General features: G+C 53.8%; 2 protein-coding genes across 3 annotated transcripts in view; both read right to left on the bottom strand.

Moving 5' to 3' along the window:
* Rpl29 (ribosomal protein L29) overlaps positions 1–26,058 on the bottom strand; it is an 893,235-nt gene that overhangs the window by 37,688 nt on the left and 829,489 nt on the right. The window lies entirely within an intron of this gene.
* Dusp7 (dual specificity phosphatase 7) lies at positions 16,864–23,899 on the bottom strand. The gene is made up of 3 exons (NM_001100547.1): positions 23,383–23,899; positions 21,534–21,968; positions 16,864–19,036 (listed from the first exon to the last, which is right to left on the bottom strand). The coding sequence occupies exons 1-3, from the start codon at positions 23,897–23,899 to the stop codon at positions 18,729–18,731; spliced, it is 1,260 nt and encodes a 419-aa protein (NP_001094017.1). The 3' UTR covers positions 16,864–18,728.

The following is a 26,058-nucleotide window of genomic DNA, read 5'->3' as shown; positions in this document are numbered from 1 at the left end:
CTGACTATTTCCCGTGGCCCAGGAGACCAAGGTGAGGCAAGCTAAATCATTTCTGAAACAGACTCCCTATGGCCTTCGGCCAGTGAGGGCATCATCCTCAACTCAGTTTCTCCATCTGTCAAATGGGACAAAGGATAGGAGAGTGTGGGAAGTGTAGGCCTCAGGGACAGCCACCTGCATCAAGAAGACGATCAATGGGCGAGGCCTGGTGTTGCATGTCTTTAACCTAGCACTCCAGAGGCAGAGGCAGGAGGATCTCTCAGTTCAGTGAGTTCAGGGCCAGCCTGTTCTACATATTTAGCTTCAGGACAGTCAGAACTATGTAGGGAGTCCTTGCATCAAACAAATAAACAAAACAAACAAACAAACAAACAACAAACAAACAAAAACAGGACAACTTTTGCCAACTACAGACCTGTCACAGCCAAACCCCAGTTATCACAGCCTTCCTGGTCCCCTTTTGTTTAAATACTCCAACTTATTTCACTCAACCTGGCCTGAGATCACTTAACTGGTGCCAAGATCTGATAGGCTGCTTCTTGGAAATCTGTGGCCTGACCTGCTTGAGACAGGGCTGCTGCAACCCACTGGTCTCTGTGAGCCTGCTATGTTCACTGTCCCACATCTCAGCTTGGTGAGGCCCAGAGCAACTCACAAGCCACAAGGGCCACTGGCCTCCAATCACCAGCAGGTCCTAAAGCCTCAGACCCAAGCCAGGCACATCCTCTCCTCAGTCATGCATGGCCACTGCCCTTTTGACCAACCCTATCCAGATGTTGCCCCTCCAAGTTTTCCTTGACCTCCCCACTCATGACAGCAATGAGACCCATTCCTCAGCGGGCTCAGACTCCATTCCCTTGCCTTGAATTCCACCCCCAGGGACCTCTCAGGTGCCTAGTGTCAGATCTGGTGGACCAAGAAGGATGTCACATGATGCGGAGAGCAAAAGGTCCAGGGCAAGGGACCGTGGAGAACTTTCTCTAACTCTTAACTTTGATCCTTACCTGGTAGGGTGTAGTGCAGAACAGGCAACGTTGAGCCTTCCTGGAGTCTCCAGGCTGGTGCTGGCACTTTCTCCAAAGGAAGGAGGAAGTTACGAGGGTTGATCAGAAGCAGGCCTGCTGTTGTCTCCATGCTGGCTACCCCTCATCCGCTGGGGGCTGGGGTGGCAGGGCAAGGAATCCATTCATGTTGGTGACTTCTCTGGGAGCTTAGCCAGCTCCATGTGCAGGCCGGAGAGCAATGGTTGAGCATTCTGCTGGCCTGCGACTTGGGGGAGGGGGACAAGGCAGGAGCTGCACCTGTGTCCCAAAGATAGTCAGGGTCTGGACAGGAGCCTGGTCACTTGGAATCAACCATTTAAGCCCAACACCTCCTGAGCATATCTGTCTCAGCCTGACCAGGCTAAGCAACACAGGAGAGACCAGGACCGACAGCCACAACAGCAGGGCTGTGGGTTCAGGCGTCCACTAAGAACAGGACCCCAGGAACAGCCCCTTTGTAGCACTTTGGAAAGTTGACTAAGACCAACACTGGCCTCTGAACAAGCTGGTCTAGCACCTGTCTATACTTGGACTGCCATTTTCATGTTACCATCCCACAAAGAGCAGTTACTATCTGAATCTCATTCCTGTCCTCTTCCTCCCCCACCTCCACCAGCTTTCAAGTCAATATTCCCTCACGCCCACCACTGGCCTCACCACAAGGTGATTCAGCCCTCTCCCACTGTCTGTCTGTGACCCACGGAGCATGCCGCATGCTTGAGGAGAATAGGTGTGTCTCACGGGATTCTTTGTGATGATTCAATGTGCACACAAAAGGCTTTGTGCAGAGATGGAACAGACCACTGCCACACTCAGGTGGCGGTGGCAGGAGCCTTCATGATCATGTCAGGTCCTGCCCTGTCTCTTCCAAACTTCTGAGGTTCTGATCAGCCTCTTCCCGTTTTCCACACAGGAATCTGGGACATACTACAATGAAGTGTCCCAAATCACATAGCTGTAGAAAGCACAGTTGGGGCTCCAACCTGACTATCCTGACCCTGTTCTCCACTCAGAAGCCACATGTGGCCCTCAGGGGACCAGAGCCTGCCTCACGGGATTCTCTGTTAAACTGGGGGTTCCCAGGGGAGCTTTTGCCTTGTGGATGGTTCAGCAGCAGGTACCTTGGAGAGAGGGGTCCAGGGCTCTGTAGGGACCCTGCTTCTTTCTCTCCCATGATAGTCTCCCAGGTCTAGAGGTAGGACCACAGTTGACTCATTCTCTGTTTCTTCAAGATGGGGTGGGGGTGGGGGCTCCCCTGAGGCTGGCCAGATGCTGCAGTAGTGTGTACAGAGCTAAGAGAGGGAGGGATTGACCTTGCGGCTCTGGCCAGACATCGCTGCAGCTCAACGTTGGGATTCCAGGCACATCCAGAGGCTGCAGCAGAGGCTGTTTGTATGTGTGTGGGGGGTGGGGAGGGGTGGGGGGACACCAGGGCTGGTGTCTATGGCCGAGAGGGGGGCACCACCCTCTGCCTCTAGCACCTGCTATAGTGTTGTGAAAGGGAAATACTGCAGAGTCAAGATGGGCTGTGAGGGGGCTGGAGGGGCTTCCACATCCTCCCTGCCCACGGTGTCTCTTAGGTCTCCCTCTGCTGCCTGCAGGATTACAGCTGAGTTCCTTGGCTCTTTGCCTCAGCCTCCCTGGATGCCTTGGTTTTATTGCATGAAAGACGGGGAGAATAAGACCTTGCTGCGAGGACAGGATGGAGCACTACGCACCTAGAGTGGAGCGAGAGGGCTAAAGCTCACAGCCAGCGTTTACCTGCCTCTGTGGGTATCTGTCTTCCTGAGAAACGGATATCCTGCCGGGTTGGGCAGGGAAGGGCATAGATATGGGACCTCAAGTTTGTGGGAGGGGACAATCCCAGTGAGGAAGTCTGGATAACAGCCAAGTCTGGGTAACAGTGAGTCAGGGATCACAGAGCTAGACCCCTCCCCCTCTCTGTGCATTCAAGGGGCACTTTCCTTGGGGCAGACAGACAAGGATAGAGGAGATTTCTGGGTTAAGATCTGTGTATATTTTCAGACCTTGTGACTCAAGTGGTCAAACGGCTTCCAAAAAGCAGCTCTCGTGTACCTGGGAAATTATAAGACAGCTGAGCCACCTACCCCCATGCTGATAGTTCAGTCATTCCTGGGGCCAGGAATGAGGTCACCTAGGGCCCAGACACCAGTGTGGAAGGACCCCTGACCTGACCCCTAGGTTCCATGGCCTCGTGGTCCCTTCTCGTGGCTCCTTCCACTTTACTTACTTCTTTGGAGACTTGAGAGTGAATGAGCTCATCTTGCCTTGTAGAGGGAGGGAGGGGCAGGGTAGAGGTTACATCCAAGTCACAGCCTTCATCTGTCCCTGGAAGAGGTGACACCAGCTCTCGCAGGAGGCAGCCTCTGGCACAGTGGGATAGACTAAACAGTGGCCCATGGGGCAGCCTGGTTCCTAAGCCTCTCTGGGGTAGAGCCAAGGTAAGACAAAGCAGCTCAGTCTATCCTTCCTGTCCAAGCAAGGGCCAGGGCTTTGGGGTCTCCAGCTGAAGTGTGGCCTATATTAGCTGTACATGTTAGAGCCACCACTATTGGACGTGCCCCTTATCCACTCGTCCATGGGCACTCCTCATACCTTTAATGGTCTAATAACATTTTTACATGGAGTATTTACATTTCAGATGCCAAGGTCTCTATCAGCACCTGTGACGGAGCCAGTTCAGTCAGTCAACAGGTTCTCCAGAGCAGGAGCGAGGATTAAAAAGGAAAAAAAAAAAAAAAAAAAAAGACAATTAGACAACATTGTAGCATGACCCCAGCCAGTTCTGAGGCTGAAGTGGTTTTGTTTTTCTTTCTTTTTTAGTCTGTTTTTATATCACTTTAAGTACACTGAAATAATGAGATCAGTTCTGGGTCAAGGAACAAGCAAGGCAATAAACAAAATCCTGTAATACCTTTATAGCTGTTAATCAGGATGACCAAGACAAAAGGACTGCCATGCGCCTGTGCCATCGCTGAGCCTGCTCTGAGGTTTGCATTAGCTCAAATGTAAATATTCTTAATCTGGGCCTATTTCCTGAGTCCTAGCCCGGAAGTCAGATTCCCGCCTTGAGCTTACTTCTTTGTCCTGACCTGATGTCCAATTCTTGCCAAGTTTCCAGAAGCAGCCCAAAAGCTCTCCACACACCGGCCTTGCATCAGAGTCTGATAGGGCTTTGTTCACAGCTGAGACTCATCTTTGTGAAAACCAGTGAAGGATTCTCCAGAGCTCTGTATAATATTTGTAAATGAGGAGGACTTTCCTCCAAGCTCAACTTTGTCCCAAGCTCTTAAAGCCACTAAGTGGCGTTGCTCTACAGTAGTGTCATCAGACTGCATCCCTTCAGAGTACCACTGTTCTCCCAGCGACTGATCTTTTGCTATATTCATTCCCCTCACTCCACTTTGTGGTTCAATATTCACAGCTTCTTCCTCCACCATGTTAATTATTGCAACTGTGGACTGGCCTCTAGTACAGGTGCTATCAATCTCTTCCCGTCTTGTGGAATAACTCTATTTTGAGTAGCCCAGCTATTTAGAATTTGCTTCACGTAAGGCGAGTGCATCTCATATGAAATAATGACCTCTTTAAATGGTCTTAGATCTGCCATTTCCTTAGCATGCTATCCTATCTCTTAGCAGGCATATGCTATATGACTAATGGGAAAGCTGATGATAACCCAGGACCACCCCTCCCTGAACCATGGTGGCACAGTTGGTTCAAGACTGACCCTTTCTTTCAAAACTGGTTGTTCCATCAGATTGTCCTCCTGCCTTTTCAGCTTTTCTCTGACCTGACCACCCTCTGGCACAGTTTCTTTCCCTCTTTCCTCCTTTGAAAACTTCCTTCTATCTTACTCAGTTACTGGGACTGAGCCTTTTTCCAGTGTGGCTCACCAACTCTACAACCTTTTTAGAAACGAGGGAGTGACCCTCACCTTTTTTGAAACAGAATAAGGAAGAAGAAGAAGAAGAAGAAGAAGAAGAAGAAGAAGAAGAAGAAGAAGAAGAAGGAGGAGGAGGAGGAGGAGGAGGAGGAGGAGGAGGAGGAAGAACAAGAAGAAGAAAGAAAAGAAGAAAGAAAGAAAGAAAGAAAGAAAGAAAGAAAGAGAAAAGAAAAGAAAAGAAAGAAAATCCCCTCTGGGAACAAAGTGAGGGATCCTTCATCCCCTTCCGTTTTCTCTACAGCATTTGAAATAAAATTTCCCATTCGGCCTAGCCCGACAGTTGGGTGCCACTTGTGGTAGGTAACTTTTACTTTGTGGTTCTTCTTTCTTAGACCCTTTTTCCACTCCTTTAATCCCACTAGACAGATAAAGAAGAATAAAGGTGAAAAGGGCAATGTTATTAGACTACTGATTAGGAGCATAGAGTTCCTTGGGACAGATTTGATCTTCACCGCCAGGATATCTAATTTCTCCCTATTGTTTCTTCTTTATTCACGACTACTAAAAAACACAAACAACCAACAACCCACCCAGCCCAGCATTTATAGACCCTCTTAAAAAGTTCCTAGAATTCCAAACACCACACAATCACAGAAATTATCTACAGCTGGCAAAGTCATGCCTCTGCTAGAGCACTGGGCAAATCATAGTCAGCTGCTGTGAACAATCTGAAGTTCCACATTCCACACCTGGTATTAAAATGAAAACATTTTCTAATCTCTGTGTTTTGTTTTGTTTTGTTTTGTTTTTAAAGAAACCCAAACTCCAATTGCCACTCCATGGGTCCCCCATCCCACCCCCTTTATTAAACACTGGTCTCAGTGTCCACACTCATAGTAAGTATGAACTTAATGGAGCAAGTTGGAGAACTTGAGCCAAGTCTTCAACTTGGTCACTGCTGGCCTCAGATGTCAGGGACCCCTTCTGGGAGGGGAATTTGGTAGAATCCATTGCCAGTGGTTCAGGACCCTGGATTCCCCGGGTCAGAGGCTCAGACTATCATGACCAGGAGACCTTTTTCTTTACTGGTGGAACCCCTCCTCTAGCGCTGCCACTAAGCACAGTGGCCTGGTGTTCTGTTCCTTCCACCATTCTACAGGATCACCAGGGTACATTCTATCCCCTGTGTCCTCCAGTTGGGGTGGATGCCACAGCGGGGTCGTTTGCACTTTGCACAGCCCCAGCAATGCAACTCCCAATCCTGGGCCCTTCCCTCAGCAGGAGAGGCCTTTGCAGTTTAGATTTACAGCAACAGGCACTGACAGGAACCCAGGAGCCACCACCAATCCAATGCCATTGACCCAAAAAGCCTACACCCTAAAACTTTTGAGCATCCTCTGTGTATGCATTACCACTGTCCTGGGAGGGGCTGTCCTCGTCTCCCCTGGAGCCCCAGGATACCCCAGGTCTGTTGAGGTATCTTCATTGTTATCATTCACGTGAGACTCAGAGAAGTGAAGTGACCTACCCAAGAGTCCCACAGAGGATCCTTTCTGACAGGTGGCTCCAGGTCAGTCTGATGGCAAAACTTTACATAATCTTTGCTCATCCGAGGTCTCTGATTTTGCCTACCCTTTAGGGAGGGCAGGGACTCACTGTATAGGAATTGCAGTTACAGCCCAGAGACAGCAGGGCTGGCTGGTTCTGGATCACATAGTGTGGAGTCACTAACTAACCCAGGCAGTGGTATGTCCATATATGAGAAAGGAGGTGCTAAGGAGTTTCAGGGGTGCAGGCTGCTGGCCCAGCCACTATGCGACTTTCTATTTGTCCCATGTCCACCCTGGGGCTGGACTATTTTATGGTTCAAGTGGTGAGATGCTTTCCAGGCCCTCTGCATAAACCTCAGTGTGAGTGTTACACAGGTCTTAGGCAGCCGATTCCAGTGTTCCATCTAAGAGTGCCTTGTCATCCCGCTCAGCTACAATGCTGGCTGCCCACTGTGTCCTTCTCAGACTGACACTCCATGGGAGGACAGAGTGGAATCCTCTCATAGGAACTCCCTGAGAACATGCTGACTGGGCCTGCTGGCTGCAAGACACTCGAGTGTTTGGCCCGGTGGCTTATTTTACCAGAACTCAGGAGTCTGAACCAAGGTCACTGTCGATAGCGGGCTGGCCAATGTGCAGCCTTAGGAGACACTGGGACTGAGATCCAGCAGGATGTGGCTGCAAGCCTGTGTCTCTTCAGGGCTAGAGCTACAGTGAGAATCCAGAGGTTTAGCCTCCCGGGCCTTCTGAGGATCTCTGTGGTTTGCAGCACCTCTCCTTAGGGTTTCAGTGGTCTCTGTTTAGGACAGGCCCTACTTGGGCAGGTGCCCTCAATCTAGAAGCTACTCAAAGTCCAAGTCTCACACTACTTCACCCTGATCCTTTAGGCATCCTAGGGGGAAGGGAGTTGCTCTCCACTGTCTGATTTCTCCAGGCCATGTGACAGACTTACCCTCTCAGCCCCTGGGATACACACTGGTCACTACCCAGGAGTTGGAGGAAGGTGAAAGTCCTTGAATGTCCTGGCCTTGCTTGTCTGCTAGGGGCTGAACACTTACTTGATTTCCTCTCAAGGCCCTGGGTTCTTAGATATTTCTAAAAGGTAGGGTGTCAGCAAGACTAGGGCACGGGAATCCTTGGCCAGCCTTGGATGAGAGGGCACCCCCTGTTCTACTCCAGACTGTCTAATGATGGCCCCGGCTGAGCTCGGCAATGTTCAGAAAAGGCAGCACCTCCAACCTTATGCTCCTAGGAGTCCTGGGCGAGAGCCCAGATGAGGATGCCAGGGCACGTGGCTCTGGGGAAGGCTGAGCTGGGCACTTCCTGTGGACAGATGCCAGGTTACTCCCCTGGAGCCGTAATTCTTTAGTCTTAGTCAGAGGAAGTGAGGCAGGGTAAATGGGTAGTGCCTATGTAGGGCCGCCAGGCCTGCAGGGACCATGGCAGCAGGAACTATGGAGGCAGCCCAGCCCAGCAGGCTCCCACACCCACACAGGCCGTTTTTGACCTCCACATCTATCCTGCTGCCCAGTGCCCAGCAGCTACTCTGAGCCCAGCACCATGTTCTAGCTCCCTCCTTAACTATGCCCCTTACCTGCCAGAGAGGTTAGATATCACGGTACGCATAATTATTCTTAAGTTTTTTTTTGTTAAAAATATGTAACCTGGACAGTGGCGGCCCATGCCTTTAATATCACTACTCTGGGGGCACAGGCAGGCAGATCTCGGAGTCTGAGGCCAGCCTGGTCTACATAGCAAGTTTCAGGACACCCAGAGCTGTATAGAGAAACCCTGTCTCAAAAACAAAACAAAACAACAACAAAAAATAAATAAACATGCGTCTGTGGTGGGCGGTGAGCACACGTGTGGGGGTGCCCGAGATGGCAGGCATTGTGCCTCCCTGGTGCTGGCGTTACAAGGGGTTGTGTGTGAGCTGTCACTATGGATGCTGGGAACCAAACTCAAGCATAGGGTGTGCTCTCAACGGCTGAGGCTTCAGACCACACTACCTCAGAGTCCCAGGTTCTCACCTGCGAAGTGGGCGTGAGGGCGAAACACACACATCCCCAGTTCATCCATCCCCAATATAGGAAGGCCACTTGGCAAGTGCGTCCCACTCTCAGGGACCTGAGTCTCTGCCCAGGCCTAGCAGAAGGCTGAATGTGCTCCTGCTGGAACAGGCTGCTCGAATGGCTTACACTGTGTGCTTGTGAACAGCTGTGATCCCCAGATCCATTGCCTGGACTCGTGTCTGGGTCCCTGGACCAATGGGCCTTAGTAATACTATTGTGGTCTTCAGGCCCAAAGACACATGGGACCACAGGCCACCCTGTATTCCATGGCCCCTGCCTTGTGGGGAAGTTGGGCCTCAGAGGGCAAGATTCTAGTGCTGATCGTGGGAGGCTGTGTGTCTCTTCACACAGGTAAGGCTTCCTGCACTTCTCCCCTTAGCCGAGCCAGGCTCAAGTCATCCTATTGGCTCTCTGTGTAGTCAGGTATACACGTGAGTTGAGGCTAACTCCAAAATGAATAACTCTGGCCTTGGACTAGCTCACATGATGGAAGGTCACTAGCTCTAGAAGGCCAGGCAGGGGACAAGGACTCAGACGAGGGTCTCCTTTCAGGACAGGGCCTCTTCCACAGGCTGTGTTGCACTGTTCCACTTTTGTGCTGTTTCCTCCTTGGGGCCAGCACGGACTGGGGGACGGAAGGCACAACACAACAGGTAGAAGGTGACACATCTTAGTGCGGTGAACTTGAATGGAGCCTGAGAACGCACTGCCCCTAGCCTCTTTCCACACGGGGAGACTGACACTCAGAAGCTCGCCTGTCATTCTCACAGTGAGACAGAAGAAGGAAGATGAGAATCAGGAGGGTCTCTGGGACCCATGAGGTTGGACCAGAGTCCTTGGCCTGACTGGGTGGGGGGTGGTAGAGCTCTGTCGGGCAGGCTGTTGATCCAACCCAACAATGATGAAATGGCCCCTTTGTCCTCCGGCGCCAAAGTTGCTGTGACTGGAGGAGGCGTGACGTGAAAGGGTCATTGTTCCCACTTGGGCAGCCACTCAGGGAGCTGGAGGACCAGCCCAGGGCAGGCTTTGTGCCAAGGCTGTAGCCCTTGCCTGCTGCCTGTGGCTGCTCGGGATGTCCTGGGCTTTCTGCCTCTGACCCATGGCCAATCCCTCTTCCTCTTGAGCCAGGCTAGACACAGGTGTCTCTCTGCGACCCTGGAATCAGAATTCTGCAGATCCTGAATGGGGTGCTTATCCTTGGGGGGCTGGGCAAGTCACTTCACATGGCAGGTGCACCTCAGTGCCTGTAAGTGCCACCAGAGCGCAGAGGTGAAGATGCTTTGTCCTGGGTCAAGGAAACATACTGGGTGGCATTCATATCCCAAGGTTGTGGCCTCAGGGCTGCCTCCTCCCCACTCACCACCCCCTTGACACCTTGCTGATGAGGAAAGAGAACCAAGGGAAGAACTTGGGTGTCCCTAAGCAATGCAGTGGGTGTTTATCTGTTGTTGTCCCCAGACTGGATGGGTATCCTTGCTCCATGGGTGCCTGAAGCCCCTCTGCCCCAGCTCCCACCCTTCTCCTGCTTCTCCAAGCCCTTCCCCTGCACTCTTTCTAAAACCTAAACCTGATCAGGTGCTGCCCCTGCTTCAGACCTGCTGCAGGCTGCCCCTCCCCCCAGCCCGGGTTCCGGTGCTGGTGTTCAAAGCCTCCCCCCAAGGCATAGAAACAGCAATGGGGGACAGGATTACCCTGATCCTTCCAGCCCTGCACAGCCTTTATCCTGCCAGATGAGTCTTCAGCCCTCTGCTTCTGCAATTCTCTGCTTCTCTCTCTTCCCCAGGGCTAACTATCTCCTAGTCTTCAGCTCAGTGTCTATGTTCAGGAATGCTCTCAGTGTCCAGGACAAAGCTAAAGGCCCCCTTCTCCCTCCCTTAGGTGGACCAGCTGGCTCCAGAGCCCAGAACTCCTCCAAACACCTCTGCAGCCCTCCTCTCTCCACTGCCTCCCCAACCATCAAGCATCAAGCTTCAGGCTGTGCCTGACCCCAGCTAATGAACCCCTCCCCCAGCCCCAACTAGGCTTTGGCTCAGCTCTCCACTTCTTTCCCTGGAGGAATGTAGCTAATTAACCGAGAGGGTTTAATTAATCAATTAGTGTGGCTTCCAGACCCCTCCACTTAGCTGGGGCAATGGCAGATCTTTTTGAACAAGAGTGACCAGAACCTTCTCTGGCTGGATTCTAGCCAAGGGTAGGGGAGCAATCAGGGTGGGGGAAGGGAGGGGAGCAGCACCGTGGGGGTGCTCAGTGCCACACTTTTCTATCACTTCAAGCCTGGACAGGCAGGATATCGGGTCACCTGACCATACGAAGGCATTTGGGGGCAACCCCTCTGAGGACCTAGGCAATACCTCCTGGGTACAGTTCACACAGACAGACACTCAGAGTTCATCGTGTTCCCCAGGTGGCCCAGGGGATGACCAGCTGAGTCTGGCCCAGGGTTGATACTGCACAGGGGCCCATAGAAACCAGAAGGGACATCAGACCCCACCTTGGAGAATGAGCTTAGGGAAGGGCTTCCAAGAGGTGGGGCTATTGGAGATGGGCTCAGAGAAAAGCCAGATAAGAGGTAGCTAGCGGTTTGAAAGGGACAGTGGGTGATTCTACATTCCGGAAAGAGAAAAACACACACACACACACACACATACACACACACACACACACACACACACACACACACACACACACGAGACAAGGACTGGAGGCAGGATGCTAAGAAGGTTCTGGCTCACTGGAAAATGCCACCTCCTCTGGGGAGCCTTCCAGGGTGTCTCCTGTTAGAGCCAGGCGTCTACCTTTTTGCTCTTCCAGGTTATGTGCTGTGGTAGGTGATAGTGCTGGCCCCACACTTCCCAGCTCCCCTCACTGTTGCTAACTGTCCCCTTCCCAGTAACCTCCAGGAGCACTGTCGGGGCCTCAGTGTTCTGCTTCAGCTGCTTCTGGTGATCGTTATGGCTTTGGAGGGGAATGAAGACCATAAGTCCCTTTAGGAGCCTGTGAGATGGGTCAGTGTGTTTGCTGCCAAGCCTGAAAACTGGAGTTCTATCCCCAGGACCCACGTGACGAACAAAGAGAAGTGACTCCTGAAGGTTGCCCTCTGACCTCCACAAGCATGCCCAAGTACCCATATGACCACACAAACAAATTAGACCCCACCCCCCAAAAAAAGATCTCAAATACTGAAGGTCCCTGTCATCCACCAGCCCAAACCTACCTAGTGTAGCATCTTCCTGACCACGGCTATACTGCTTTATCTCGGCTTTCTCATCTGCCCATCAAGGCTAGCCCAGCCCTTCCCTCTGAAGGCTGCAGGGAGGATTAAATGAGTTTATCATCTTAAGCCTGCAGGACATCCAGATCTAGAGCGAGGGCCAAGCTGAGTGCGTTATTATTGACATCACTCTTGCTGCAGTTAGAACTGTGGAGGAGCCCACGAGTCAGCACAGCCCTCAGGCAGGGCCACCTGGGAGGGGCAGTGCAGGCTAGCCAGGGGCTCGGGCCAAGGAGGGGTGCTTAGTTAGGTCTCTAGCTTCTGCCAGGGACAGCTGACTTTTGGCTTTCTCGAGTCAGCAACAATAGGCCAACAGGAAAGTCGAACAGCCCTGTTCCTTTCCCTTTGGAAGCCAAGTCAAAAAAACAGAACACAGGTGTTTGCCCCAGAAATGCAGCTTCTGGGCACGATGCCCAAGGGAGAGACTCACAGATGTACAGAAATCACACTCAGACTCTGGAAGGACAGACGTTGGATTAGCAGAACTTCTAGTGACCAAGGGGATCGGTTATCATTCAGCTGTCCCCACTTCTCCGCCTTGCAGGGACAGGGTAGAGAAGCGTAGAGTTGTGGCTCTAGGGGTCTGGGCTAGGTGTGGGCAAGGCTTTGCTCCTGTGCTTGCCCCTTGCACGGCACACAGCGTTGCCAACTCCCAGCTCTTCAGAAAGGAAGAGAGTCAAGAGAGTCTTGGTTAGGGGGACTGGAGGGGGCTCGCAGAGATGCTGGGCTAAGGGTGGGTAGGTTGGGAAGCTTGTGTGTGTGTGTGTGTGTGTGTGTGTCAGATAGGAAAGGAAATGAGCAGATCTAAAGACAGGAGTGGAAGGGAGTGGCTGGGATTAAAGCCTTCCCTAGTGGCCACATGGGAATAGCTAGAATCCATGCTTGAATGGTTCCCAGACCAGAGCAGTTAGTGGGACCGAGACCTGAGGGTAAGTACCCTCTGCTAAGAACACTCTGACTTCCCCTGGACCTGGGGAGCAAGTGAAGGAGGGTGTCCCCTGGAAAGACAGGAGGGACAGGAAGACAGAGAAGCTACTGAGGAGGGCAAAAGGTCTAGCCTGGTTTCACCTCATCCTTTCAGTACTTGGACCCTCCATGGAACTTCAGCACTGGCCTTCTTAAGGTACTGGCCCCTGGGGCTCTTGGGTACTGAGGCCAAGCTGTCCAGTCCTTGGGATAAGGTTGGGGGTCTGTGTTTGAGGGCCAGGTCTCCCCAGATCATTGTCATCAAGACTGTATGAGGGTCGTCTACCCAATGAATTAGCAGTGGCTGTCCCCTGAAAGGTGCCCTTCAGCAAGGGTGGGGAGGTCCTAGCAGATGACCATCACTATGGATCACATCCCTAAGACTGAGCAGGGCCATCAGGGCTGTGCTTTTCTTGCCTGGGAGGCAGCAGAAGAAGGAAGAACCTTAAGGATGCTGCCTCTCCTGGGAGCCCAGTGTAGAGTATGGAAAAGGTCGGCACAGGCTCCCCCCCCAGAAGATATGAGTAGGGACTGAGACCCACACAAACCCTGGCTAAGTGCCATTGTGCGCATGCGTGTGCACGTTCATGTGTGTTCATGTGTTTGCAGACAGATGTGGGCAGACCAACGTTTTTTGCAATTGCTTTTCCACCTTTTTTTTTTTTTTTTGAGACAGACTCTCTTACTGAACATCTGAGCACACACTGATTCAGCTGGCTGGCTGGCCAGCAAGCTTGAGGGACCGTCTTATCTCTGCCTTCCTAGCTGAGGATAACAGTTGCACACTGTGGTGACTGGTATTTATATGGATGCTGGACATCGGAATCCAAGGCCTCGTGACTAAACCCTCTTGTCTTCCTAGTTACTAGAACCATCTCCTAAGGCTTGGACCCATGAGGCTGGCAGTCAGGATTCAGGCTCTGGATACGGAGCCAGACAAGTTGGCACCTTTTGCTCACATGTGACATCCGCTTCTCATAGGGCCAAGTCTTGTTGGTAGAGAAGCTATGTCCTCTTGCTGTCTGCTCCTGAGCCATATGGTCCAGCCCTTCTGACCCACCCTGAATGACTGTGTAGTCCCCTTAACGTCCCTTGGCCATTTGTTCTTCAGGCTACTTGCCATCAGTGACTAGACCATCTCACCATGACAGTTCCATCCAGAAAGCCTTGAACTGCAAGTCCCTTAGGGACCTTTGCCCCCTTAAGAGGTTTCCTGGCCTTTGGGCCCCATGTAGAAAGGAACTACTCCTACTGGTTTGCCTGCAGGCCACCAGGGGAGAGGACATGTGGCCCTGGAAATGCCCATGGAGCCCAGAAGCCCTGCTGCAGATAGTGTCCCCACAGAAGCCCCAAGGGAGCCTGACAGGGGCTCATGTGGCTCAGTCAAGAGACAATGAGGGCAAGGCCCTGGAGAGCTTTTAAATGCTGGGATTTAATGTCCAGGTCTGGGAAGGGCTGATGTCACTCAGGGCATTAAAGGATGGGAGGAAGCAACAGTCAAAGAGACAGGCTCTCCTTCATCTCGGTAGGACTTGCTTGGACCTGTTCAGCCTGTGAAATGAGGAGGCCTCATGTGCACACGTGAGTGTGTGTGTCCGGGCCTGAGGGAGGAATGTTGCCAGACTGATGGCAGAGGCAGGGCTTTGAGAGAAGACAGGCAGCGGGGTGAGGAGTGACTTGCTCTGCAGTACCCCCTGCCCCACTGTGGGGGTACCTGACATCAGACAGGACCCATCCAGGAGGCTTCTGGGGTAGGAGAGTCCTAGGCCTTGGTGGTGCGTAGGACAAGCGTAGAGCAAAGTGTCAGGAGGTACAAACTAGTGCTTCACTTACCAGGATGTCCAGAGGTTCGTGCTAAGACTCCTACACAGAGCATGTGGCTTGCTTGGTGCAAGTGCTGGTGGCTGTAGTGAGCCACTCAGTTTCGATGGGAAGTAACGGTGGCATGGGGAGGTTCCATCACAGCCTGCCACCACCCCTCTGCTCACCCCATTCAGGAGGGAGGCATTTTCAATTACTTTATTTTCATTAAGTTCTCAATCTAAGGGTGGCAGGTAGTTAGAGCCGGCCCTATCGTACAGGCTGTCTTTCCCAACCCAGGCTCAGGTCAAGACCATTAGGGAAAATATTCATCTTTTATGAGGTCTCCTTGTCACAGCCACCCCACCCCCCTCATCCACCCCCCCTGCCAAGATGACTAGTTCATAGTGCTTCAAGTCCTTCTTGGTGTCTGGCCTTAGTCACTCTTGCTGTTGCAATCTGATTCATTTATCAGAAGACAAGTTGAGGGCCCATTATCCTACCACCCAGGCTGACATCACAGAACTTTCCCCGGGGCATGTTCCCATTCCTGGGGCTGCCCAGGCAGCACAGGAAATGGCTGGTGCATGAATGTGCCCGTGAGTAAGTGCTGGGATCCTTTTCCCCTGAGAATGCTAAAGAGTGGCAAAGTGGAACTTGGGTTCCTGGGGGAAAGAGTCTGAGAAAACAGAAACAGGGACCTTGCATGGCTGAGAGAGGGTCAGGAGAGCGAGTGACAGGGTAGAACAGCCCAGCCCGTAAGTGCTCACCCGAAATTCAGGGGGCCCAGCTGAAGATGGGCTTGAAATGTTCGGAGCCCACCAATGGGGTTTGGCTGTGACAGGGTAGAGTGGCAGTGTGTGAGTGCACAAGGTTGGAGTTTAGGATCTAGAGCTGCACGGCCCAGCCTAAGGTTTCAGAACAGGGAACCAGGGGCCCAGCCACTCAGCCATAATCTGGACCACTGCCCCTCCCCCCACCAGCCCCCAAGCCTTAGTGAACATCCTGTGAGGGCAGAGTTTCCAAAGAATGAGGGTAGTGTGGGTCCGAGACAGACCACTGTGCTTAAGATTTCATGGTTGGGAAGGATGGGGTTGGCCCCCTTCATGCACACTCAAGCCCTCAGTCCTCAGCTTGAGGAGTCTGCTCAGGAAGTCACTGTGCTCCCACCCCCACGATGTCCTTGGGCACACTGGCACTGCCAGGCACTTACCCGGCCTGTTAAGGGCCCAGCCCCCAGCCAGGCGCCCTCGGGCTTCCCTAGCCTCAGGCAAGGGCACTGAGAGGGAACAAAGGGGCAGTCTCTGCCTTCTCAGACACCCACCCCCTGCCTGCCCCTGGCACAGAAGGACCAGGGCCCTGAGGAACCCTGACAGCAAAAGTAGCAACCTCCCCTTTGCCAACATTGCGAGAACCCCACTTCACTGGCCCTCAGCCTGCAGGGATGTGAGGTCCTTTACTCGGGAGTCCTGAGCACTGAATTCAGGGCGCCAGTCCCAGCAGTCGAGCCACTGATGGATGGCAGAGCCTGGCCCCTCTGTCCTAAGCCACACTGTGAGGATGGCGACTGTTGTGTGCTCTGCAGCTGGGGGGGGGGGGGGGGGGACAAGGAGACAGGGTCAGAGGAGAGTCAGGATGACAGAGAACCGAGTCCTGGGACAGGTTGGGTCTGTCTACCCTCCTTGCACTTGTGCCCAGCCGATGCAGGCAGAGGCAAAGGGGTAAGGCATGCTGAAACACTCCACCAGGGGGGCTGCTGTCCACGGTGGCTCCTGCTCACCAGAGTCGCTTTCTTCTTCCCAGCTGCAGCCTGTTAGAGTGGGAGCCCCAGGAGAGGCCTGAGCACACGGCTCTACCTGTCCCCAGCATGCCCAAGCTCTCACCAGAAAACCAGGTGCTCACCATGCCAGACCAAGGAGAGCTCAGTGCCTTGGTGAGCTGGGTTCTACTTTGTATTTTCCGAAACAGGGTTTCTCTGGGTAGCCCTGGCTGTCCTGGAACCAGACCTGTAAACCAGGCTGGCCTCAAATGCAGAGATCCGTCTCCTCTGCCTGAATGCTAGGCTTAGGGTATGCTAGGGGTATGCATCCCCACTGCCCGGCTTGGATTTACTTTCATCCAAAAACCCTTGCTGCTACCTCCTATATTTGAGCACCTCCTGGCCTGGCCCACTCTAGGCAAGATGAGGCCCCACTCTCACAAAACAGGCGACACTGTTCGCCTTCCCAGGTCCTTAGTGAACACCAGGACTCCATTTAAAGAAAAAATAATATTTATTTGCAATATAAACAAAGTCCCATGCTAGCTCGGGACCTATATATATATGTGTGTATGTGTGTGTGTGTTTGTGTGTGTACGTATGTATGTATGTATGTATGTATGTAGGGTCACAAACTTTCCTTCATAAGATCTTAAAGCAAAACTGGCCACCCTCTGATATACTGTCATTTACACTCTGATCTGATACACCTTTCTGGATTTTCTTTTTAAAAATGAGTGAGAGAGAGAGAGAGAGAGAGAGAGAGAGAGAGAGAGAGAGAGAGAAACACGAGAACATACAATGTACAAAGTAGAAGTTTTTTTGTCAATTTCTCAACTGTGGCAAGATTTTAAACTGCTTCCCTAAAGAATCCCTGAAAACCACCCCTGTGAGGTAAGATATGGTGGTGTGGAGTTTCTGTGGCCTCAGTCACTGCCCACTGGGGGTGCAGGTCCCCCTCAGCACTTCTTGGTCCTCATGGTGCCTGGTGAGAACCAAGGCTTGAGAAGCAATGAAACCGAAGGAGCATTATGGAGCCCGTGGCTTTGTGCTATGGATACTGGGGTGGGTGGTAGCTTCACACTCCCACTGGCCAGTCCTTGCCCCACCTGCCCCGTCTCTTGGTGCCGCACGCAATAGGTGTTAAGTTGCCTGCATGGAAAAGGCCTGGGCAACACAGGCCAGGGCAGGTGTGCACCTGGACAAGGGGGCTGGGAGTGGACCTAGACGGAATCTACAGCAGAGATGAGGGGCTGGGAAGTGCTTTACTCAGGTACTGTGGGCCTCTATTCCCAGTTAAGAGACAGAGATGAGGACAGAAGTGGTGGGTAATTTATAAAAGGGCCAGGGCCCAGCCCTCTGAGGAGCTGAGCCCAGATGGCTGATGCTACTGCTTGGCACTCCCCTGCAGCACCACCTCCAGTAGGACTTGGCAGAGAGGTCTGCAGGACTCTCAGAAGGTTGGCAGGAGAGCATACAACACAAAGACCACTGGTGCCCACCAGGCACAGCTCACAGCAACTGGCTCGTGCAAATGTGGCACTGAGCTGGCAGGACCACGGGTAGGAGATGGTGTAACCAGGGTCCTTATGCCTGGAAAGCTACGACTCACCCTTCAAGAATGGCCTGCTGGGAAAACAGACTTCACTTCGCACACGTGCAAAATGCACTTGGTCAAGAACACGGGGTTTGCCTTTTCCACAGAAAACAAAATACAGCGATGGTTTTCTTTTTGAAACGAGAAAAGAAACGGAGAACACCTCTCTCTCTCTCTCTCTCTCTCTCTCTCTCTCTCTCTCTCTAAGAAAGGGGGTGAAATATTGGTTTATACAATCCGTTGTTGCATTTAGCCTGAAAAATAACACTTTTTGTTAAAAAAAAAAAAAAAAAAAAGAAAGGAAGGAAGGAAGGAAGGAAGGAAAAGAAAAGAAAAACCAAGGAGAGCCTGAACACTGCTCCAGGGAGCTCGGATTTACCTGCTAAAAGTAGCAAACTCAGGTTTGTGGATATGTCTTTAAAAATTGCCAGATTGGCTGGGCCATCAGCAGAATGGATGTCCTGGGGCAGAGACAAGGCCCCGCTGGCCCCCAAGCCACAAGTCTGCAAGCTGAGGCCAACGCTCACTTCGGCAACATGTCTGGAAAGCTGAGGCCATCTGGCAAGTGCTATCACAGGCGGCCTTGCTGTGGGTCCTGCACAGGATGGCATGGGAGCTCGGCCACTGCTCAGCCTGGTTCTCCGGACACAGGTGACATCTGTGGGTTCTTCAAGCCAGAAGGGGCAGCAGGCTAGGGCCCCTCACCAGGCCCTGTGGAGGGCTGGGAGACCCTGGTGCTGCGCCTATTCGAGCGCATCAGGCCTCACGTGGACTCGAGCGTGTTGATCGGAAACAGGTTATGGTTGGTGGGTGTGGAGAAGTAGAGCTGTTCACTGGGTGTGTGGTTGTCGCACGGGCTGCTGAGGCCCAGCGTCCGCTCAAAGTCCAGCAGCTGCCCCATGAAGTTGAAGTTGGGTGAGATGTTAGACTTTTTCCTCTTAACGAAGTCGTAGGCGTCGTTGAGGGACAGGTTCATCTTCTGCATCAGGTAGGCTACGGTAACGGTCACTGAACGGCTGATGCCTGCTAAGCAGTGCACCAAGACACCGCACTTCTTGGAGCGGGCTTCATCTGAAACGTAAGGACATGGGTCAGAGTAGAGCCATCTCCGAGAAATCCCCAAGGCAGGTGGGCAGACGGGTCACACAGAAGGGCAGAGGCACAGGCAGATGCTTTAAGGGCTTGATAAGCCCAGTGTGGATGGACACTGGAGGACAATACCATGCTACAACTGAGCCCCTGACTATGCAGCCCGATTTAGAGAGAAAGGGTTTCTCTGTGTAGCCATGGCTGTCCCAGAACTCACTTTGTAGACCAGGCTGGCCTTGAACTCAGAGATCCACCTGCCTCTGCCTCCTGGACTGCTGGGATGAAAGGTGTCCCTACCACTGTCCAGGTATTGTCAGTGCTTTTGTAGGGACCTGAGGCAAGGGGGTTCACCAAGCACAAATTACTGTCACCCCTGGGATTGCTTCTAGTCCCACATGGCCACAAGTGGTACACAGGGTGTCACCCACATCCTGATGATACTACAGTCAGTCAGCCCATCAAGTCAAAGTACAAACGGATGCAGAAATGAAGTGACAAGGGCACACAGGGGGTCCCTCCGCACCTGCTCCCAGGGGTTTCTACCATATCCTGGGATGGGGGCTTGGGGCAGGAGCCTGTGGAAAGAAGTGGACAGCCAGGCCCAGCATGGCTACGTACTGTACTCAGTCCCTAGGTCTTAACTCCAGCTCCTGAAGACTCAGGGATAAGGATAACATCTGCCCCAGCCAGTCCCTTTCCTCCCCACACCCTTCCAGGCTCCTCCAGAGCCACCAAGGGCACTTCTGCCTGAGACACACCATGAACGCTGCAAATACTGACTGAGCTGCTGAACAGGGTCACCAGGTCTTCTGCCCTAGACCCCACAGCAGAAGCGTCTGTCTGTACCACAGCTGCTAGGGACATGAGCTAACAAGAGACAGCCCCAGGCTCCCTATGGTCCCTGCCTCTAAGCCTCCTGGGAGGCAGGCACATAGCTGACAACTGATGCTTTCCTGTAGGATGCACTCGCCAGTTATTCTCTATTCTCTGGCCTGGCCAAACTTCCTCTCATCGTCTCTGTTCATCTAGGGGACCTACTCCTAAGCAAACAGTAGCACTGGCAGGCTGGCCCATGGCACTGGTCCTAGGGGCAGGACAGGTGGCAGACGTGACTCTGTAAGGAGTCAAGTGGTCTGACTTTGAAGTTTGGGGAAGGGGTGAGGGGAAAGCCCTCAGAGTGACACAGCAGGGTCACTCCCAGATGACCCACACTAAAACTTTTTCTTAGAGCTTTGAGAGTGTGGCTCAGTCCCTGTTTCAGGGAGTCCTGATTGCGGGTTGGGGGGCCGATTTACTAACTGTATCTGGGAACCTTCCCTCCACCTCTGCATCCTGTTCTCCTTGTTTCTCACCAGAGGACAGCTTTTAAGGCTAAAACCACCCACAGGCCAGGCTTTAGTCCCGAGCAACCTGGGGTCCTCCTCTCTGTACCTTCCCTTTTTGTGGGAGCCCAAATGCTGAGGCAGCACCTCCAGAGGGCTTGCGTCTGTCCCCTGGGGCAGGGCTGGAAGCTCTGGGCAGCCCCTCCCCCAGACCTCAGCTTCCTTCCTTCCTCTCAGCCCGGGCACCTAGTTTTGGTTCCCAGTAAGCGGATGAGGCCGGGGAAGCCTCCCACTTCCTGTTGTTAAAGTTCGCCCAGCCCGGCTGACACTAAACGCCCTCAGCTGGACACAGTGGTCACCAATCTGGAAAACACTGCCTAGGTCCTCCCTCACCCTGACACTGGAAGCTGAGTAGAAACAGAAGCACCAGGCTCAGACAGCACAAGGTTTATGTTTATCCTGAGCCTGTGTCCTTTCCTGGCTGCCCGGTTAAGACCTGAGGCCAGAAGAGATGACCTCCAGGCCAGCTGGCCAAGGAGGAAGCAGGAGGAGGAGCCTGAGTCAGCTGAGGTTGGGGACAGGGACCTTCCTCAGGCTGCCTCTACCTTCTCTATGTAGGCATCTGGATCCCAATAGAGACACTTGAGGGCATCCCATGGCCAAAGCACCATGGCAGTTAAGGGTCAATCTGGTTCCCTGGGCTACCTTCCAGCCCTTTCAGAAGCATAATAAAGCCAAAAGAGGCATCGTGACAGCCCCATACTGCAGAGACACATGTGCCGAGGCGTGAGGTAGATCAAGTGAGACCCGTGGGAGTCTGTGAGCTGTGATGTTTCAGCTTGCTGCGCTGGAAACTACAGCAAAGCCAGAAAAACACAGGTTGGACCAGAGAGTCCAATAGGTACTGAGAGCTGGGGGAGTCCAGGATTCAGGGGGCTGCTCAGGTCCTAACAGGCAGAGGGGCCTGAGGGACTCCGTGAGTCACTGCAAGCACGGGTACACCCACGGGCACACGCCAGCACATGCAGAACACACACAGGTCTTGACAGGCCCAGAGGTACCCAGTTGGGCAGGGGCGACACCCAGCGTCCCTCACACACCTTGCCTCGCCCACCCACCCACCCACCCACCCAATCTGCCCAGACAAAGTCACCTACCAATGAAGCTGATGGCCTCGGGGAAGAACTGAGAGAGGTTCTGGCTCCAGTGGTCAGAGATGGGGATTTGCTTGTAGGTGAACTCACCACCGTGCTCAAAGGCATTGGGCAGGTTGGGTGTGACATTGAGGATATATTTGATGCCGTACTTGCCAAGTACATCCAGGTTGGTAGAGTCCTTGGCACAGCCGAGGTAGAGGTAGGGCAGGATCTGGACCGGAAAGGCTGGCTGGCTGGATGGCACAGGGCTGCCATCCGACTCAGTGGCACTGCTGGGCAGCTCCCGGTCTGACTCTCCATCTGAGCAGTCAGAGCTGATGCGCAGGCCCCCCAAGCCCAGCACGGAGGTGGGCGGCGAGCCACTCGGGGAGGACGAGCTGTCCACATTAGTCTCACAATGCTCTGAGTATTCCGTCTGGAACTTGTTGAAACCACCTGTGGCCCGGGCAAGATTGGGGGAGGGGAGGGGGAGTCTGGTGAGTCCAAATGGGTCACAAAAAACTTAATGGCCAGGACTCCCCATGTCAAAGGCCACACACAACACGTCCATGTCAAAGGGCAACGCGACCAAGCCAAATGCATCACACACGTACCCAACTCATAGGTTCTGGCCATCTGCGCTATCGCCACTTCACAGATGAGGAAACTGAGGCCTAAGCTTTAAACAGCCGGTTCCCTAACCGTTAAAAGTACACTGGCCCTATCACTTGATATAGATCACCTGAGGACAGGTACCAGCTCATTTCTCTCCCATAGCTCCCACATATAACCTACACACCTGAGTGCTCAGTAGTGGCTAATGGGCAAAGAAAGGCCAACAATCCCATCTCAGGCCAGCACCTGTAGGTCAGCAAACCCCTATTCCAAAGAGTAACCAGAACACATATGGGCCAGTCAGAGGCAGAGCTCAAGCAACCACACTCGGGGAGGGTGGTGTGAAGTCCTTTTCCCCAGCAAGAGGGGAAATGGGTACTAGCTATCCACTTTTCTCTGGAGCCCTTCCTCAGCACAAGCACCCTCGCACACTGCGTGTGACCCAAAGAGAGGGGCCATGGGGGCTATACAAGGACAGGAGAGACAAGGAGCACCATGCTGCTAGACATGGCCCTGCGGCACCCGAGGGTGCCGCAGGACTCCCCTCCCCTCCCTGCCTGTCTGCTGCCAGCAAGAGGCCATTTTGGAATGTTAATTGGAAACACCGGCTGCAGCCAATAGCTCCCCCCACCCCCAGCCGACAGGCTGCCTACCTCCCCCTTCAATAAACTCAGGGGCATCGAACTGAGGACCACTCCCCACCCCCCAACACACCCACACACCTGGGCCACTGCCCATATCCTGCCAAAGTGCCTCCAAGAAGCCGCGATCCTGATTGATAGGGGTCATACTGGGATCCCTGAGAAACCGACATAAACGGGCCCCATGCACAGGAGGGTGGGTGATACTGTGAAAGGTGCCTTCCCGATCCTAGCTTCCTAATGACACAAATTCCAGGCTAGCCTGTGTGCTCTGCTCCTTTCTGGGCTCCAGCAGCGATCTCTCCCCTCCTCCAAGCTCAGCTGGAGCCTGTGCGCTGTTGTCTACCCATCAACAGAGGAAAAAATAAATAGGAAAGGAAAAGTTTGTTTCAGCCACTGAATGGTGCTGAGAAAAAGGACACAGATTGGGTTCCCCGTGCCTGGTTAAATAAATCCACACCTTAGGGGATGGCTCCCAGAAGGGCGGATTCGGACCAGGGGCGACGTGGCGCCCGGCCTGGCCAAGCGAGTGGAAAGGAAACAGCCTGCAGCGAGGGCGCCAGGGAGCAGCGGCGCAGCCCCAATGCCGTCTGGGGTCTAGGTTCTGCCCTTACCTTGGAGGTAGTAGGCCTGGCAGCCGTCGTCTCGCAGCTTCTGCAGGAGCAGGCCGAGAACCGAGGCGGGGGCGCCGGGCTCGGGCTGCCACTCAGCCGTGGCCTCGTCGTAAAGCAGCACGGTGGCCGCCTTGCAGCGCGTGGCGAAGCGCTCCTTGTCGGCATGGTTGGGAATGATGGAGCGGATGGGCAGGTTGCCTTTGCGCAGGCGGCGCAGCATGAGACCCGGGATGGCCAGGTTGATGGCCGTCTCAATGTGCGACGATTCGAAGAGCTCGTGCGGCCGGCAATCCAGCAGCAGCAGGGACGCGCCACCGCGCGCCTCCAGCTCCTCCTGCAGCCACTCGGCGCTCTTGCAGGGCATGGCCCCCGCTCCCGTCGTCGCTCCAGCTCCGATGCCTGCGCTGGACCCAGATCCCGCACCGGGCTCCGACCCCGCCCGGGTGCCCCCAGCCGCCGCCGCCCCCGAAGTCGACATGTGCGCCCGCACTGGGGGCCCGCGGAGCTGGTTTTTCATGGGGATCCCGGGGCCGGGGCCGGGGCCGGGCAACCCAGCCCTGGGACGGCGCCCCGGCCGCGCTGGCCCCAGCCGCGTCTCCGGGCGCCCGCCTCCCGCCGAGCCGCGCGCCCGCCGTCCCGGCCTCCCAGCCTCCGGCCTCAGTCCCGCCCGCCCGGCCCTCCGCGCGTGCCGCGGCCTGACAGTCCCAATTAAACCGCGGCTCCGGCGGCCGCGCGCCCGGGCGTCCTCCGGGAGGCGGGGCCGTGAGGCCGGCGTCTGGGCTTAAAGGCACCGCGCCTCCGCAGCCCCTCCCCCGCAAGCAGCGCGGGAGCGCCCTCGGCCGGTTCTTGCGGTCCCGCCTAGCCGGGACCTGGCTACCACCTACCCAGGGGCGAGCCAAGGCGGCCTCGCAGATCCCCTCTGGCCGAGCGCCTAGAACTGTGCCCTGCAGCAAGGCTGCACTGGGACCCCACCTAACATTTAGAGAAGCAGAATTTCTTCAGGATTGGGTAGGGGGTGCGGTCACCCAGAGCCCATCTTCCCTCCTCTTGCCTGTTATCCTCATTCATCCTCTGATCGGGTTCATTCAACAAATGAAAACTGAAGTCCTACTATGTGTCGTGCTCTGTGTTAAGCAGTCTTAGTTTCAGATGACCGCCTCATCCCCCCGATGACCATAGGTTCCAGACCTGAGTTGGAGGGTCTGCTGAGGTCTGCTGAGGGAATCATCACCTAGGTGGCTTGGGGGATGGTTCAAGGACCGCTCTCGCATACCGCAGGCAGAACTGGAGGAATTTGAAAGGACCATCCCTGGGTAAGGGAACGCGAGCTCTTTAAGAAAGCTTTTACAAGTACGGTGGTGACTAGCGCGGAGTGAAGCGCCACGTGACTTTCCCATTGGGGCGGGTAAGAGGGAGGGAGCGCTCCATAATCAGCTTTCCTTCACCTACCTCTCTCTCCATGCACCAATCAACTTTCACGGTAGGCGGGCACGCGCTCGGCAGACAGTCAATCGCCGCCGAAAGAGGCTGCGGGGAAAGGAGGAGGGGCCCGCGGCGGGTCCACCCAGCTGGTAGTGGGCGGGGTCTCGTCCTGCGTGGTGTTCGGGCTCTGGCGGGTGGGGCGAAGGAGGTAAAGGGATCTGCAGGTAGGGCTCAAACAAAGCGGCTGGGACTCGGGCCGCGAGCGCGCGTAGCGTTTTTGACCATACCAAGGCGGTCTTTTCTTGGAGGGAGTTGTACTTCTCAACAGGCAGAGTGGCTCAACTTAAAGTTCCTCACTCTGTCCCGGGCTAGTCATCTCTGAGCCATCTTGACCCCAACCGGGGATTACGGTGTCAGTGTTGCCCGGGCTGCAGTTTCAGTCCCGGTCTCCCACTTAAAGGTGTTTGTTTTGTTTTGTTTTCCCCAGCCGCTGGAGCCCTCTTCTACATTCACTCTTAGAAAGGTCACAGTAGGGCAGCCAGGGCGGGGTTGTAGAGGTAAAGAACTGACCCTTTTGTGAGTACTGTACTGGACACTGCTTATTGACAGCTTTCAGAGTCCAAGTGCTAAGTCCCAATCTGTCCTGCTACTTGGTGATGTGTGGTATATCCTGAGTACTGTTCTTCGGTCTTGGTCTCAGTTTTGCCAAGAGCTAAATACAGACGAGCAGTGGTGACAGGGTTTTTCTGTGTCCTCTTGGCTGTCCTGGAATTCTCTCTGTAACCCAGGCTGACCATGAACTCAGAGATGGCCTGGTGTCTCTGCCTCCCAAGTGTTAGGATTAAAGGTGTGCACCACATCCTCTTAACTTCTTGTCTTCTTTTAATTTTTTTTTAAAAAAGATTTAAGTGTTTTCTCTATTTGTATGTCCATGTATCATAGAGGCCAGAAGAGAGTGAAGGATCCCACAAAAATAGAATTACAGATGGTTGTGAGGCACTGCATGGTGCTGGGAATCAAACCCAGAGACCTTTCTCTTTAGGAGAAAGATGGGCTTGGGGCCTCTCCTCAGATGATTTCATGGTTTACTAACATGCCGTTAGGGAGACACCCCCAGAGGGGCAGGCCAGAGTTTCCTGCTGTCCTCAGGTAAGGCTGGGGTCCCATTGTGGGAACGCATGCTTGCTTTTGAGGGTCTCGGAATGGGAGGTGGGGGCAAATAGCTAGGTTCTACCCAGTGACAGCTCCATTGAA

This window comes from Rattus norvegicus, chromosome 8, assembly GCF_036323735.1.
Source record: "Rattus norvegicus strain BN/NHsdMcwi chromosome 8, GRCr8, whole genome shotgun sequence".
Taxonomy (NCBI): Eukaryota; Metazoa; Chordata; class Mammalia; order Rodentia; family Muridae; genus Rattus; species Rattus norvegicus.
This window is presented reverse-complemented; position numbering and strand designations above follow the sequence as displayed.

Excerpts from the sequence above, each read along its gene's own strand:
- Dusp7 (NM_001100547.1), bottom strand. The coding sequence starts at position 23,899 with ATGAAAAACCAGCTCCGCGGGCCCCCAGTGCGGGCGCACATGTCGACT. Across the intron at positions 21,969-23,382 it reads CCAGGCCTACTACCTCCAAG|GTGGTTTCAACAAGTTCCAG; the intron begins GTAAGGGCAGAA and ends CCCGGGCCACAG. Across the intron at positions 19,037-21,533 it reads CGAGGCCATCAGCTTCATTG|ATGAAGCCCGCTCCAAGAAG; the intron begins GTAGGTGACTTT and ends CTTACGTTTCAG.